This window comes from Engraulis encrasicolus, chromosome 5, assembly GCF_034702125.1.
Source record: "Engraulis encrasicolus isolate BLACKSEA-1 chromosome 5, IST_EnEncr_1.0, whole genome shotgun sequence".
In the NCBI taxonomy this organism is placed as follows: Eukaryota; Metazoa; Chordata; class Actinopteri; order Clupeiformes; family Engraulidae; genus Engraulis; species Engraulis encrasicolus.
The window spans coordinates 31,218,329-31,235,828 of record NC_085861.1 but is presented as its reverse complement, the minus strand read 5'-3'; the positions used below and the strand labels follow the sequence as shown (position 1 = coordinate 31,235,828).

At 45.7% G+C, this 17,500-nt stretch overlaps 1 protein-coding gene across 1 annotated transcript in view; it reads right to left on the bottom strand.

Annotated features, from left to right (window-relative positions):
- grik3 (glutamate ionotropic receptor kainate type subunit 3) overlaps positions 1 to 17,500 on the bottom strand; it is a 238,742-nt gene that overhangs the window by 34,251 nt on the left and 186,991 nt on the right. Inside the window, exons 10-11 of the mRNA XM_063199095.1 lie at positions 14,993 to 15,106; positions 9,098 to 9,301 (exon numbers count right to left, since the gene is read on the bottom strand). Coding sequence (XP_063055165.1) covers positions 9,098 to 9,301; positions 14,993 to 15,106 — 318 coding nt within the window. The remainder of the gene's footprint in view (positions 1 to 9,097; positions 9,302 to 14,992; positions 15,107 to 17,500) is intronic.

Below are 17,500 nucleotides of genomic sequence, written 5' to 3'. Positions count from 1 at the left end.
CGAGAGCACCAGTGCAAGAGCAAAGAAAACACCCAGGCTCTGTGCGGGGCGAGAGAGCAAACAAAAGAGACTTTTCCATTATTAAAGTATTCTCCCAAGTCCGGAGCGCAGCTGCTATCTACATGTACAGACAATGGCAGCGCGATGCTCCGTAACCTTGCTGTGTAACTGTCTGGACGAAAGATTAATTAGCGTGACAGAAACAAATGATGTGCTAAGCCAGCTATTAATACTGGCGTGGCCGCGTGATTAATGGGATGATCTATTGTGACTAAGGCTGTAACGATATTGCATCGAACCGAGGGATCGCGGTACGCAGACCCACGAACCCCTATCGCGAAGCTTCCTCACAGAATCGCGATGTGCCCTTTTAAAGTTGTTACCCCTCAGTGTAGAACTCAACAGGCAACATACAGGCAAGAGTTTGCATATGCGCTTAAAAAGACCAGTAGAAAAAGGGCGCACACGTTTGAGTAACAGTTCCATTCACCCCTTTCTCATATAAAATGCTCCTTCCAACCAGCACGTTGTTGTTATCCATTGCCTGAGCAACCTCCGTGAGACGACACATTTTGGCAAACATCGGAAGGTGAAGGACAAATGAACAATAGACCAAGAAGGCTTTTATAAACGTGTCAAGATTTGTTTTACTCATGCATGCGCGATGTATTGCGAGTGGAGTTTGACGTTGGAGCGGAGAGAGAGAGAGAGAGAGAGAGAGAGAGAGAGAGAGAGCGAGAGAGCACGCGCGAGAGAGAGCGCACGAGATGCTCCTCCTGCCTTTAAACCAGCCTGGAATCGCTTGTAGGGAGGTGCCCGAAGTCGGACGAACGTTGAGGTCGATAGGCAGGATAGGCAGCATTATTTCTTCCCACCTTAATGTTAGTCTATATTGTAAAATTACCGCCTACATAAGCACAAAGCATGCTCCATTTCAGCCTCTGTATTCATTCTCGCTCATGACAAAATGTCAAACCACAAAACAAAACGAAAAACGTGCGCGTTACGTAGCAGTGAGAACTAACTGAGGTTCATTTCAAATTTTGATTGTAGGCTACAGGCAGGCGCTGCACAAAAAGCTACGGAAATATTTAACTTAATCAAAATTAAGTGTTGCAATTCTGTAAGTAGCCTAACTTAATACAACATGTTTCCTGACGATATGTGGCCAGTGTTGTTTTAATGTTTGGATATTAATTGGATAGGCCTAATGTTTGATAAAGTAAGACAGCTGCCAATGACCATACACCCTGACCACCTCGCCTCTCTCTTTCTCTCTCTCTCTCTCTCTCTCTCTCTCTCTCTCTCTCTCTCTCTCTCTCTCTCTCTCTCTCTCCATATGATCTTAGCCTATTTATAAGCCTTTATCCTTGGTGAACTATATCCCTTATTTCTCTGTGTTGTGTTTTGATGTCAACACCTGGGAACAGGTTGCAGTGGTAACCTATATCGGCAACATCATTCAGCCTTGTAAATATATATATATATATATTTATATATATATAATTTATTTTCTTCTTATTATTATTTTTTTTTCCAATTTTTTTTTTTTTTTTGTGAAATCGTGGGGCATATCGAACCGTGGGTCATATATCGTGATACAAACCGAATCGTGGGTTGGGTGTATCGTTACAGCCTTAATGGTGACTGAATGTGGACCAACAAGCCAGTGTCTTTCTTTCTTTCTTTCTCTCTCTCTCTCTCTCTCTCTCTCTCTCTCTCTCTCTCTCTCTCTCTCTCTCTCTCTCTCTATCTCTCTCTTTCTATCATGTGTGTGTGTGTGTGTTTGTGTGTGTGTGTGTTTTAATTGTTCTTCTTGGCTAGCTGTGCCCTTTGGCTTTGGGGAGCACTTTTGGGAGTGTGCACGGAAGAGAATAGTGTGTGTGTGTGTGTGTGTGTGTGTGTGTGTGTGTGTGTGTGTGTGTGTGTGTGTGTGCGTGCGTGCGTGCGTGCGTGCGTGCGTGCGTGCGTGCATGCGTGCGTGCGTGCGTGCATGTGTCTGTCTGATGTTTGAGTATATGTCTGAAGGGAAAGTACAGAGGAGGAAGTAGAAAGTGCACCCGGGCCTCTCAACACAAAGCACCTTATTCTTGGCTAATTATACTCCCACAATTATACACTCACGCATGCACGGACACAGCGACACACACACACACACACACACACACACACACACACACACACACACACACACACACACACACACACACACACACACACACACACACTTTTAGTTTTTTTTTTAGCAGGAATGTCTTTTATGTCTGATGTTACACACATGTTCATAGTGCTGTACATGCAATGCATACCTAGACACAAGCATTTGCATGTACCACACCCTCTTGACACATGATGCATATGCCACACTTGACATATATATGCATATGAATCTGTCACTTATGAAACATCTGTCCTCTGAAATGTCAAACGCTACCCCCCCCCCCCCCCCTCACGGGTGCACATACACCACCCCCCCCCCCCCCCCCCCCCCCCCGCCCCCACACACACACACACACACACACACACACACAAACACCTACACGTACGGCCAGATACATGTACAGCCAGATACGCAAGCGCTTACAACAAAATACTAAATGTCACATGACGTAAAGCATGGCTGCAATGCACTCTCACTTCATCTTCATTTACTGTACGTACGTCCTCCACTCCACTCCACTCCACCCACCCCAGGTCCTCTCACTCTCACTCTCAATTCTGGTGCTGTTGCATTTGACACCGCTCGCTGACCTACAAAGACGAATGCCGAGATCTGACTTATTTCAATAAAGCCGCACGACACATACTGTACAGTACAGTACGCGCGCGACATACGTGTTCGCTGTTCGCTGCTCGGCATTCGGCGTCGCCAGGTTGTTGCTGCCGTCAAAGAGATGTGTGAGGGAGCAAAAAGGCGTTTTGTAATTCAGTAATGAAACTATGATTTATGGCGAGGAGCGTGGGCTGACAGCCGGGGATGCATGGCCCCTGTGTGATTTAGTGGCACTTTATCAGCACAAAACAACCAGAGGCCGCTCTGTTTACTCCGGTCTCCCTCGCCGCGGCTAAACCCTTGAACCCTGACTGCGCGACCTCCTTGTCACCCGCACAAGGCGAGGGCTACAGTGCTCTCGCCGATCATGCCTGTGGGTGTTGTTGATGTCCATGTGTGTACAAATGAATGCTTCTTTCGCTTCTTTCTCTCTCTCACTTTGTGTGTGCGCGTATGCGTGTGTGTGTGCGCGTACGTGTGTCTGCATGGCTTTGTGTGTGTGTGTGTGTGTGTGTGTGTGTGTGTGTGTGTGTGTGTGTGTGTGTGTGTGTGTGCGTGTGTGCGTGTGTGTTTTTGTGCCATGTGTGTTTCTGATGCTCACCTATGGCCTGCTGTAGTACTGTACTGTAAAGCCAGGAATGACATTTCTTTAAAGGGTTAAAAAAACAGCCTTGATGGAAATAAATGGAACCGATAAATATCTTTGACACTGTCCATTAATAACTGCTCCCACCTCAATCCTCCTCAATCCCGTCTACCCCCTCTGCCCAAAACACCCACGCTTCCAATCCTCATCCCTCTCTCCTCTCCCGCCTCTGCCCTCTGTACCTCCCTCCCCTATGCACACAGTGGGCCCACTTGGGAACTGTGGAACGGGATTTGTAAAGTGAAGTGCACACACACGCACGCACGCACATACACACGCACACACACACGCGCACACACACACACACACACACACACACACACACACACACAGACACACACACACACACACTGTGTCTCTGTCATGTCTCTCCTATAAATAGGTACCTGTTTAACCGTGCTCAAGCTTGTGACTTCGGGTCCCCCTTTTTGGAAAATTGGATCAATTGATGTTGAAGATATCGAACCAATGCATTTTTTAAAAAAGATAAACACAGAGCGAAAACTCTTTAAAAGTAAAAAAAAAAAAAATCTACTTTATTTTCCTTTTAAGTCAGCACAATAGGCCTCAGGGCAATGAAGGGAAATGGCATTCGGAAAGGGGAGAGAAAAAAAAAGAGGAAAGTAATAAAAAAAAATAAAAAGAAATCTGTGGCGAAATCCCAGCAAACATAAATCCTCTTTTGGAGATAACGATTCAGGTTTACTCACATCAAACCAGCCTATCTATCTGTGCCGCACACTCTCTCTCTCTCTCTCTCTCTCTCTCTCCTCTCCTCTCTCTCCCTCTGCAATCAGCAATCGCGGGGTCAGCTCTGCTCCTCTACCCTGCTCTCCTTCTCCCTCCTGGATTTGCTTTTCAGCTCTGCTGATTCACGATCTCCTTATCTGCGCGCTCGCCGTGCACAGGCTGGGGCAGAGGCAAAGCAGAGGCAGAGGCAGAGGCAGAGGCAGAGGCAGAGGCAGAAGCGGAGCCGAGGCTGAGGCACTGAGGCACAAAATGGAGCTTCTAAAACATACAGACTGCACCGTTGATACCACACTTGTAATTTGATAAGGCGCAAAAGACATGGCATTGTGGAGGTGGCGTGGTAGCGATGGCAGCTTGGGGCTTGTGCCAAATGACCAGGCCAAGACGAAGCAATATTTTGCAAGCAGACGGCAGTGGCAATTTGGCGTACGCGTATGTCTGTGTGTGTGTGTGTGTGTGTGTGTGTGTGTGTGTGTGTGTGTGTGTGTGTGTGTGTGTGTGTGTGTGTGTGTGTGTGTGTGTGTGTGTGTGTGTGTGTGTGTGTGTGTGTGTGTCTACTTGTGCATGTGCGTGTGTGTGTGTGTGTGTACTGTAGACGCTTATATGCGTCCATGTGTGTGTGCATGCTTTTGTGATTTGTGTGTGAAAATATGGGGTTGTGAGGCTCAATGGGGTGGTTGATGGGAATAAACACTTCAGATCTTGTAGCTGTCACAAAATAAGCATTGGGTATGCTCCAAACAGCTGCCATTTTGCCTTTCCAACCGTTAGAATATTTTGTTCAGCAGGCTGATGGGCCACTCATACTAAACACTGTCATATGAACTCTCCAGTGTGTCGATGTATATCAATACAACCTTTCCATGTATTTGTGTGTGCCTGTGTTCTTGTGTGCCTGTGTCTGTCTTTGTGTGTGTTTGTATGTATGGCTACTTGTGTACTGTATGAGAGTGTGTTTGTGTGTCTGCCCGTTTGTCTGGTTTGGTTCAGCACTCTGCCTGATGAAAGTCTAGTGACCGTAAGCTTGAAGCACAATCAGTAAAGCCATCAACTGCATTTGCACAGATCTGTAGCGTCCAGTTTATTGTTTGTTTCTATTTACATTTCTTTTAAAATGTGTCTTGGACACAGAGAGCAAAAAAGACAACTTGCTATGTGCTATAACCATAATTAAAAATGACACCCTTTGACTGGCGTCACATTGTGCGTGACACACAACGATCACATTTGGTATGCCTATCCTCGCCATGAATCCATTTTAAGCTATTGTAAACAGTGTGGCAGCAAAACGGGTCACACAACCACAGTAGACCTGTGACAGAGAAGTATATTCCAGACACACAGCAACAAATAAAATGCATTCATGCTGCATTTAGTACTATGGCCACACATACAGTCACACAATACCACTTTCTGTAAGGAAGATAGAAAACACACACACACACACACACGCACGCACGCACGCACGCACGCACGGACACACACACACACACACACACACACACACACACACACACACACACACACACACACACACACACACACACACACACACACACACACACACACACACACACACACACACACACACACACACACACTAAAAATACCCATTTCCATCCACATTTCCATTTCATGCATGGCTGTGGACTTCCTAAATATTAATGGAGGCTGATCATCATCATCATCATCAGTACTGGCTGTATACTCTGCCTTGTGGATGATACTGAGGCTCTGCATGTGGATGCTTTGTGTCTGTGGACACTCCGGCTGGGGCTGAGGCAGCCAATGATAACAGCACTCCCATGATTGCAAAGAGAAGCTCGTAAACGCCGGAGGAGCCTCTGGGCACAGTCTCTTAGGTGGTTACAGAGATTGAATGAGATAGTCTCTCGGTCGCCTATTTTACGGTTGTCGTTGTAGCATTGAAGAAAAGAAAGAAAAAAAAACGAGAGGAAGGACAAGAGAGATGAAGGGAGAAAGGAGAAAGGTGGGAGGATGAGGCAGACGGGAAAGAGACAGGGAGAGAACGAGACAAAAAAGAGGGCTCGCAAATTGCAATATTGGGACTGTGAGAAAAAAATAGATTGTTTGCTGAGGTACAGAGAGAGAGAGAGAGAGAGAGAGAGAGAGAGAGAGAGAGAGAGAGAGAGAGAGAGAGAGAGAGAGAGAGAGAGAGAGAGAGAGAGAGATGAAAAAGCAGTGCATGTTTATATATTTCCTGCGTTGATATTTCATGGTGCAATCCCCTTTTGTTTCAAGGTGACTGTTATCATGCCGGACCTGGCCAAAGCTGTGTGTGTGTGTGTGTGTGTGTGTGTGTGTGTGTGTGTGTGTGTGTGTGTGTGTGTGTGTGTGTGTGTGTGTGTGTGTGTGTGTGTACTAGGTTAGATTAAGTGCTTAGGCGATGCCGCCCCCTCGGCTAACCTCTGCCGCCTCACCTATCCAGCGACTCCCGACCGTTTGACTCCCTCCCTCGCTCCCTCACTCCCTCCCTCCACTAAATGCCACTTAAGCTATTACAACTTTGTGGGGCAGGCCCCTCTCCGCTGCCTGTGACCCTGACAGGTGAGGACGATGGAGGGAGAGGATGGAGAGATGAGAGGCCGGTGGGTGGGTGGGGAGGGGGATGATAAGAAGAGGGAGGCGGGTGATGGGGGGGGGGTGGATTGTTGGCATGAGAGGGCTATGTGAAGAGGACAATCCATAGAAAGGGCAATGTAGGAAGTGGGCAATGGGGTGAATGAAAGGAATGAACTGATGTCGGGAGAGAGGGAGAGAGCGCTAGAAGGGATGGATGGTGGAGAGAGAGAGCGACGGAGGGAGAGGGGTATCGGTTGATGGAGCTCATGAATGGAGAGGGCGTTGTAAGGACATTGTGCTGAGGAAAAAGAGAATGATATGGGGAGTGTTGTGGCACGAGAGAGGGTGATGGGGTGAGGGGAGTTCGGGAGGAGAGGGAGATGGAGGGAACAGGGTGATAGAGAGGGAGAGAGTGCTGGGGGGCGGTGGAGGGAGAGGCCGAGGAGAGGGCGATGGGTAAAAGAAAATGAGGGTGATGTCTTCAGAGGGTGATAGGGGAGAGGATCTTTTTTTATTATTTTTAGGGATGTTCTGCCTTTGTTTCTGACAGGATAGTGGAGGAGAGACAGGAAATGAGTGGGGAGAGAGAGACGAGGAAGGATCCGCAAATGACCCAGGCCGGAAACGAACCCGAGTCGCCGGCGCAGTAACCCAGTGCCCTACTGTTAAGCCACAGCCGGGAGCGAGGGGAGAGGATCTTGGGGGACAGTGTAATCAGTGGCAGTTCTACAATGACTGGTGCCCCCGGCAATGTCAGAGCCTTTCGCCCACCCTCCAAGTAGATACTTTATCGTACAGGACAATGCCTGTGTATGTGTGTGTTGCACATACGTGTGTGAATGTGGGCACTATTTTGGGATGGTGGAAGAAGACACCCAGCTAAGGAGACTGTTTGTGAGTCTGTGTGTGAGAGAGAGTAGGGTGAGTAGAACTAAAGTGCTCCAGTCTTCCAGGGAGTAGTTTTTTTTTCCCGCTGGCTCAGTGCAAATGTTTAAGTGTGTACTTGCTGTGATAGCACTCACTAATACGTACCTTGTCTGTGCCTATTGACTCCTTGCTAACTTTACTGCCCTGCCAGTGTGTAGCGTCCACAATTTAAGTCATTGCTCTCTGCTACTGCAAGTCTGGCAGCAGAAGCAGAAGCATCGGTAGCAGCAGCAGCAGCAGCAGCAGCAGCAGCAGGCACAAACAGCAGCGGTGCACTTAGAGCTCCGTTCAATTACCGGCTGGAGAAGCAGCTAGTCTGATTTGCAGAAATGCAGCAACAGCAGGTGCGCTAATAAACTGGCAGCGGAGTCCAGTGATGTGATATGTGGTGCTTTGTGTGTGTGTGTTCGTGTGTGTGTGTGTGTGTGTGTGTGTGTGTGCGTGTGTGTGTGTGTGTGTGTGTGTGTGTGTGTGTGTGTGTGTGTGTGTGTGTGTGTGTGTGTGTGTGTTCGTGTGTGTGTGTGTGTGTGTGTGTGTGTGTGCGTGTGTGTGTATGTTCATGTGCGTGTGTGTGTATGTGTGTGCGTGTGCGTGTGCGTGTGCGTGTGTATGTGCCTGTGTATGTGCCTGTGTGTAGTGTGTAATGTGGAGGAGTTCCAGGGATAATAATGCCTCTAGTTGCTGTTGTTGAGAACGGCAGCTCTCACACGTTCAAATTCCTTTGCTTCCCCTCAGCTGCCAAAGCCTTTTTGTCCCACACCGATGCAGAGTTTTTGCTCTCATTTCTCCCTTTCTGTTTTCATGTACTTTTTCAAATTCTTTATTTTTGCTTTCTGTCAGTCTTTTCATGCACTTTGCCAACCCACCTAAGGTGATACCTTGAGGCCTTGGAAATGAAACTGTTTATATACAGTGCTGCTGCACAGTATTACTACTGGCAGACATCATTATTCATTTTAGTTTAGTACTCATGTGCTCTGTGAGCTCCAGCATGGAACCTTGTCATCCTGAGCGCCTCTTATACCTCCCATCGGAAGTAAACACACGCATCCCACACCCCAAATGTGTACTCACATGCTCCACGAGCTCCCCACGTGAAGCCCGTCCACTTTGTCGTCACGTGAGCTGTAGGCTACATCCTGTTGGATGGTGAAAAAGTGGATCGCACTCGGGTTCTTATTTTCTTCTTTTTATTTTGTATTATTTACATAGCAGCAGAAGGGTAGACAAACGTTTCGGCTGTTGCCTTCGTCAGTGTCGATCCACTTTTTCACCTTCCAAGTTATTCGACTGGAGACGCACCACACGGAAGAGCGCGGTGTATCTGAACTACTACTTCTACATCCTGTTGGATATAAAGGCGAGAAAAGCCAAAAAGAAAAAAAAACACAGATTGAGAAGTCCTAAATAGTACTCACATGCTCCATGAGTTCCCGTACGAGGCCGTTCCACTGGCCCTTGTCGTCCTGCGAGCCGTACTTCCCATCGGGCACCAGGCGTATCTCGTAGGTGAAGCCCAGGATGCCGGCCAGCTCCTTCAGCAGGTCGATGCAGAAGCCCTCGAAGCGGTCGTTGCCAACCAGCGCCCTGTCAGACTTCTTAAGCATGACGTATGGCTCCTCCTGCCCAAGACAGGGAACATCAAATGAACCACCGTGTTGAGCTAAGCGTTTTCTTTTTTTTTCCCCTTTCTTTTTTTTTTTTCCTCGCCCCTCTCCTCTCACGTTTGTCGCTTTTGTGGCTCTCAACCGTTTGAACATGCACGCACCTAATTTAGGGCGAAGTGATTTCTTGCTGTTAAGTGTGTGTACGCGCTGCGCCGCCTAACACAAAGCGACAAGCCGATTCGAATGCCATGCATCAAGTGCAAAGATTGAGAAAGGATCACATTAGGCGAGGGTGCATTAGTCAGCCAAGCGATAATGTATTCCACCGCTACTCTGAAACAACACCACACTATCGCTTTCAGAGCAATTTCAAATGCACAACTACAGATCTATGTATGTATGATGTACTGTGTGTGTGTGTGTGTGTGTGTGTGTGTGTGTGTGTGTGTGTGTGTGTGTGTGTGTGTCTGTGTCTGTGTCTGTGTCTGTGTCTGTGTCTGTGTGTGTGTTTTCCTCTTTATTGATCGCAGGCTGTGTGATCTTGTCAATGCTGGAAAGGCCTGGAACACATCCATCTTTAATACACTGAATAATTGTCATTGTGACCTTGCACACATATGAATAATGTTTATCGTGGATAATGTTAATCATTTGCTGAGATAAAAATGCCGCCTGCTCCATATGAATATTTGTCTGTGTCTGTGTGTGTGTGTGTGTGCCAGTCTGTGCCATATGGACAGCGCTTGCTTTGCTGGAATAAATCCATTGGCCGTCTTGCACTGGTACGCTCAATCAGCCTCGGAAACGTGCTTGACAGGGAACAGATAGCATTTGTTAACAATTTCTGCTTTTTAATCATGTGTTCTGTCGGCATTTGTTATTTATTGCACCGTGCATGCCATGCCGACAAACGCAAAAGCCCTTGGTGTTGAGAGCTCCCCTTCGCGTGTTCCCAGTAGGTGTTCTAGCAAAGGGCCTCCTGTGTGTGTGTTTTACGATCTGGACACTGTCAAAGCTTTATGACAGTGTCATATTTCCCCAAGCAAGTCGTTATTTGGATCGTATAAGTCCCTGATTAGGAACAGAGGAGTCTAATGAGAAATGGATGTGTTCATAATGTCGTCCTCAAAGCTTTCATCAGCTACTTTGTAGACTCGACAGTTGGACTCCACAAAGAGCTTGTGAAGCTGAGACACAGATGTCAGTTTTTGACAAGGCCCTCGACCGAGCTCTCATCCCCACCTGGGTGTAGAGCCACTAAAAACAATTAACTGAGACTTAGCGTAGCAATCAGCGGAGCGTCTTCAACACGCCAGTCTATTTTATTGGACCCTGCCACACTTCTGGTTGAGCTATTGTGCCGTTTCATGGCTGTGAATGAGCAGATATGTGATTTATAGTCCACACACTGAGGTAATCGATTCCCTGGTCAAGGTGACCTTGGCTTTCTACTTGTTTCGCCCAATTCAAGCGTGACAGTGGCACGAAATGGGCAACTGAGGAAAGGAAACACTGCCGTCTCAATAACATCCTCCTGGATGTCTCGCACGGGCGGGGGCTTGGTCGGGGGTGGATATGGACGGAACGGGAAGGTGGTGGTGGTGGTGGGGGACGGGGGGCAATGGCAACACAACACAGTCAATGAAGAAGGAGGATAAAAAAGCAGGGGAATGAGGAGGAAGAGTAGTGGTATAGGAGGATGGGGAGAGGAAGAGGAGGGGAAGGGTGATGGGGAGCACGGGCGAAGAAGGGAGAGAAGAGCCATATACTGTAAAGGAGCAAAGTGTGTGCTGTGGAGTGGGGAGGGGGCAAGACTGCTGCTACGCAATCTTGAAAAAAAATGAAGATGAGGAGTAAAATGAGGAGAATCAGGAAGAGGAGGCGCAGGAAAAGGAGAAAGAAGGGAACAAAGGGACAATGAGGAAAAGGATGTTGATAAGGAGGATGAGAAGCGGGAACAGGGGGAGGGAGGAGGTGAAAGAGGAGGGGGAAGATGATATAGGGTACGAGGGAGTAAAGGAGGGGGATGAGGATGAGGAGCAGAATAAAAAGGAAGAAGAGGTGGCTGCTGGAGAGAAGGCTATGGCTGGAGAGGATGAGTATGAGGAGTGGGCAAAAACGAAAGGCAAAGGGAATGCTCGCAGCAAAACCACTAGGCGTATGAATGATGTCGTAAGCGTGCGCAATGATGCTCAGCTGAGTTTAGAAATCAATTTCACCACCGCGTTGCCTTCCCCCATCTTGTCCACTTGCCTTTGATAGCAAATGTCCCAGAAGGCAGGCAGCCATTTGCATAGCGCTGTCGCCAGGGAGCACACACATGCTTTCATTTGTCTGCCTCGCCTCTATTTCCAGACGACAGAGAGCATGCAGGCGAAGCCCCCTTCAGAGGGGTCTACAGAACATTAAATGCATTTAAAACATGGGCATACACAAAACTGCGGACAACAGGCTCCATTGTAAATATTCCCGAAGGGTGATACACACACCCTTATCAGTGCTCTCTTGGGGAGCAGAGTACGTGAAGAGCTAAGTTGTAGTTGTAGTTGTAGTTGCTAAGTAGAATTGAAAAACCCGGCAGAGTGTGTAATGTTAAATACAGTGGTGTAGTCTACTTTTTCGTGGTGGGTATACTGTATATTTGAGCATTTATTTAGCATTATATTTGGGTATACTGTATATATTTGTGTTATTCAAAATAATGGGTCAATCAATTTTAAGTGGGTATACTGAAATCCCTGAAATGTTTAAGTGGTTATACTCCGTACGCCCGCGTTCTACGTAGACTACACCACTGGTTAAATATCCCCAATGTGTAGTAATCACTAGCATTTCAGTGTCATCGTATTGAAGCATTATATGATATATAGTGACGTTTCGTTTTTGTTGTTGCTGTTGCCTTCTACTCTCTTGTTTTGAATTGTCTACATACCGACACATCATTAGTAGTGTGCCATTTCATACACCAGTATGTTAATTCGTTTGGTTATGTAAGTATTTCAATGCTCAATATGTTCAAGGAACCAATATTTGAGACAGCTATATTTTAAACACTTTTCAAAAGACTGTTCCCTAGCATGACAACTTTAAGTATTTTAACACACATCTATAACCAGGAGGAGAATGTAGGTTCTGTTTATCTGTATAGTTCAGAATAGGGAGCGTGCAACAGATATTTCCATATGTCTGTCCAAGCTGGCTAACAACACTGCACTGTTGTATATGTGAATAGGCCCCTATTTTAGCACTCACTCTCACATTGATGGATTTAGTTCAAAGCCAGTGCCAAGTAAAGGAGTGCCGCAATGACAACAATATTCACATTTGTTATTGATGTGTGTCAGATCTGGGATGTCTGTTTTGACGTATTGGGTAATTATCGCAATGACATTGTGACAATGTCACACAAAATAGGACCCTGATGGTTTAGGGAAATGTGGCTGCCACTGATAATTATGCGCAGACACCACCCGACGACAAGCATTAGGCTTAAAAATGCCTTTCACTGTGAACTCACACAGCCTCAAACACACATGGCCAGATTCAGATAAACCATTGGAGGTCCATAGTTCTTTTTCCAGAGAGGAATTGAGTTATTTTCCAACTGCACCTCCAAAGCTCTGAGTAGCCTATTTATTTACACAATAAATGACTTCCGTATTATCATCACTGTTGTATTGTTAACTAAGATGATTTTTTTTCTTCTCAAAAAGTCAAGCTCTATCATCAAAGTATCAAAAAATGTCTTGGACCTTTTCATAGAAAGTCTTTTTGAGGCCTTTACTTGATGGCAGCTGTTTTGCAACTTGACTGGAGGCTGCTGTCTGTGTGTGACAGTACATTGCGCCTCTCCCCTTTGATACTGGAAAGGCACTGATTATATCCCCCCGCCAGACCCCACTCGGTCATAATTACAGCCTAGTGGATTCAGTCTCCTCTTAATTATAGTGTTTATCGTTGTTGATAACTAATGTGTCCGACCAAAATAAGCTCGCGAGGGCCGTCCGTTGTCAGTTCCTGGTGACAACTCCACACAACCCCCGGGCTTCCCTTTGACAGCCTAAAACACAGGCCCCTGCTGCTGCCTCCGCAGTCAGTACGCATGGCAGAGGCGTGTTGAGGCCTCCGTGGGGTAGTGTAGTGGTGGAAGCACCTGTTTATGAGTATTCTTCAGCATCACAGTGACATTACAAGTGACCACCCACTGCTTTCATGGTATATTCCTATTCTGTGATTATGTTCACTATTAACACACACCGCAGAGTGGTCACATTACGTTGGCCACACATGAAAACTGCAACAGATAAAAAGGATGCAGACAGCAGCGTGAGCATGTACTGTATATGAAGGGCTTCATTGCAAAACGGTGTATCCACCATTTTTCACTTTTGCATTTTATTATTGGAAATGACTGTTCGGAAGTCCCATCATCTACAGTATGTGTGAATTCTTGCCATTCAAATAGTTTAAGAACATACTTTTTAAACCTATATAAAATGCATTTTCCAATGCAATTCAATGGCATGCCCAATACAAAAATGTCAATATCCCAACATTCTCCAAAATGGATAGGCCTATACACCATTTTGCAATGAAACTCTTCATATAGTGTACGTACACTCAATGCTCACAAAAGCAACGGTCATGTGGGTTATGTTATTTAAGAAGAGAGAGGAAAAGACAGCAGAGTGCAGTACATCATGCACAGTAAGCACAGAGAGCAGTAAGCCTGGGCGGGTGTACCCAAGTGTATTTGTTTTGTTTGCCTATGGACATATGTGTGCAGCAAGCAGTGCATAATGTGACCTTTAATGCCACTGTGAATACAGTTAATAATAATGACTGACTGTAAAGAGCATTAAGAGCACTCTGTTCAGACTGCCATAAGAACAACCAAGCTCTCGCACAGAGATGGGAGCACAGCAAAGGAAGCTTTGCACAAATACATACAGACGTTAAATGGTAACACGATTAGTCATAATGTCATAACATATTTTCAGTAAAGAGATGTTTTTAAGGGAAAATAATGGATTATATAGCACTTCATAATAATGTTTCGCTATCAATGGTTAATAATGGTATTGGTTATAGTGTGCAATAATGACATTAAATTCTTTCTAAACCATTTATTAACTATTTGCAAATCCTTACTTACTTACTACATTGTGTTGCTTTAAAAGATGATGTGATATACTAACATACTGTATATTTTGGTACACAGAGAATTAGAACTAGGCTATTTGAAAACATAAACATCCACTTGAAAATGTATTTTCAAATTCTCAGTTTATTGTGTAGAAGTCTAGACTATTTGGTAAGGCAGCTTCAATCATAAAACCAGATTGTAGATGAGACATACAAGGTGTGTGTGTGTGTGTGTGTGTGTGTGTGTGTGTGTGTGTGTGTGTGTGTGTGTGTGTGTGTGTGTGTGTGTGTGTGTGTGTGTGTGTGTGTGTGTGTGTGTGTGTGTGTGTGTTAGTGTGTGTGTGTGTGTGTGTGTGTGTGTGTGTGTGTGTACCGCATGTACACATACACGTACGCGCGTGTGTGTACCCATGCGCGTGTGTTAGTGTATGTGCGTGCATGCATCTCCGTGCGAGTGCCATGCGTGCAAGTGCGTGGGCATTTGTCTGTGTCTTTATGCGCATGCGTGTGTCTATGTACTGTACATGTGTGTCCTTCGAGGTGGGTGGCTACGCGACCTACCAGTATGGTGGTGATGAGCAGGGAGCGGTTGGAGAGCGAGTCGGTGATGTTCACGCCGCTTCTCCTGGGGACCTCTGTGATGTTCAGCCCCCCTGAGGCACTCCATTTGCCCACCTGCAAACAACACCCACACATGACTGGATGCTCCATTCAGGCCTACTGGAAATGGGGGGTGCAAACAGGTCAGTTGTCCCAGGCCCAGGGAGAGAGAGGCCCCAGAATTGGACCCATATTACATTGCATTCATTTGGGGGTCCCTTTCAGATGATTTTGTCTCAGGCCCACTGAAAGCTATCAGTGGTGCTGGCTCCTTTTGCCCACCTGCAAACCCAGGGTCACGTGACTAGACTGTAAAGAGCAGACAGGCTGACCTCTCTCATGCTTTAGAGATCGACATCTTCCTCAGTCTCGTCCTTGCTATGTTTCCTCCTTCCTAGATTATGCCTACGTCCTTCTCTCTCTCTCTCTCTCTCTCTCTCTCTCTCTCTCTCTCTCTCTCTCTCTCTCTCTCTCTCTATTTACAACTACAAAGTGTCGGGTAATTCTCTCTTGTCGTTCTCTATTTGTGTCACTGTCCACCATGAAACATTACTTGATTGCGTTTGTTCTTAGTTTGTGTCTTTTTCATTCGCATATCTGAGCATTTTGCATCCCTTTTGTGTCATGGTTGTGTCACCCCCAGGTAGACGGAATGGTATACAAAAGCCTGTCAGTAATTCAAACCATAATATACAAAGCAGAGTATGTTCAAGCAAGGTACTGACATTACCTTTCATTTTTGTTTATTTGCCACCGCTTTCTATGTCGTTTTTCCTGACAATGTGGCGTACGGAACCGTGATATGAGGATATTTTTCAAGAAGGACGAGCATTTTAAACATCCAAAAGGTTAATTTTAAACAGGCATGTAAAAAGGCATACCATGGCAAAGATATTTCAGAAGATCTTGTGTCTGACACCTGGCCAGAGGAGACGAAGACAAGCAATATAGACAAGCATAAGCTTGAATAATGGTGTCTTGGTGTCTCTGCATATGAGATGTCCCTCATTCAAGCTCTACCTAGGACATACAGTAAATTACACACTTTAATTCTCTACATAGTAAAACTATGTAGGGACTATCTTAATTGCAGACTATGTAGCCTACTTGACTTCTTAACCCTATCCAGACCGGGCTTTTTTGGCATACCTGGGACCGGGGGGGGGGGGGCTCTTTTGACCCCCCCCCTCATAACTTAGGAACCGAATGGCGTATGACCACCAAACTTGGAGGGGATGATCTTCAGCCAAAGATCTATGAATGACATCAGTTTGGTGTCATTATTGGATATGATGACGTCATTATGACATCATTTCCTGATATTATTGCCCAAAATGTCACCGTAATGTATTTTCCATCTAACTTGGGTAATGCATATCAATTTTGGTTATTATATGCATCAGACCACTTCAAATGTTCACAAGGGTGTCTGATGCTAATGAAAATGTAAAAAAAATATGAAAAGTGATGATGATGAGACTTAGATCAGTGATTTTTGGGCAGGTGTACCCGTCAGAAAACCGTTGCCATGGCAACAATAAAAATGATAGACCTAATCTTTTGGTATCACATTGTAGCCAACTTCATTTTAGGAAAAGTCACAAAGTTTCGTAGTCATAGCTTTAGTCATTCAAGAGTTATACGACATCAAAGTTGGTGCGGGCACTTTTAGCCCCCCCCCGGTCTGGATAGGGTTAAAAGCATTATTATTATTACAGCAATATTTATGCTAATACCGGTGCCTAAGCGAACATATGGGATGGAAAGTACTTTTCCAAGAGCGCTAAGACGCTGGCTAATATTCAATTAATCGGGATTATTCTCAAAGTCCCCGTCTTATGTAGCTCTATCTCTTAAAGCCGATTCCGCCACCACTATCTCCTCACAGTGCGCTGGACATTTGACATGCCCTAGCTAAAGATGCTAATGTGATTTCACAGGACCATGACACTGGGATTTGCACAGTTGCAGTAGTAGACTTACACATCAAGTGTGAGACTAATCTAACCGAGGTCCTCCTGTGCAGTGCAGTCTTAACCTGCGACCTTAGCGCAACTCCAGTGGGAGACAGATGCTCTACCAAGTAAGCTAAATAACAGGGCTGTTGGCTCGGTCAGCACTGTCTCTGCAAGAGGTGTCGGGAGAACGCTTAAGTAATGTTCTGTCAGGCTTTGTTAATTTGCATTCATTACAAGAGGAAGAATGGAATGCACAACATCTGGGGATCACTAAAGGCCTTGACCTTACAAGAAAAGTCAATGTAATCCTATTGTTGAATTGACCACAAACATTAACCTGGATTAAGTATGTAGTTCTTTAAGTGTCTAAGGCTTTATGCTACTGCATACTGGGCCTATAAACTAATCTAACACACTTCTCAAACAAAGTAGTAGAAACAAAACCCATATTGCCTGTGTTGTTTTTTTGTTTCTTTCTGTAACACTTTCATTTACAAGATGGCCGACAAAC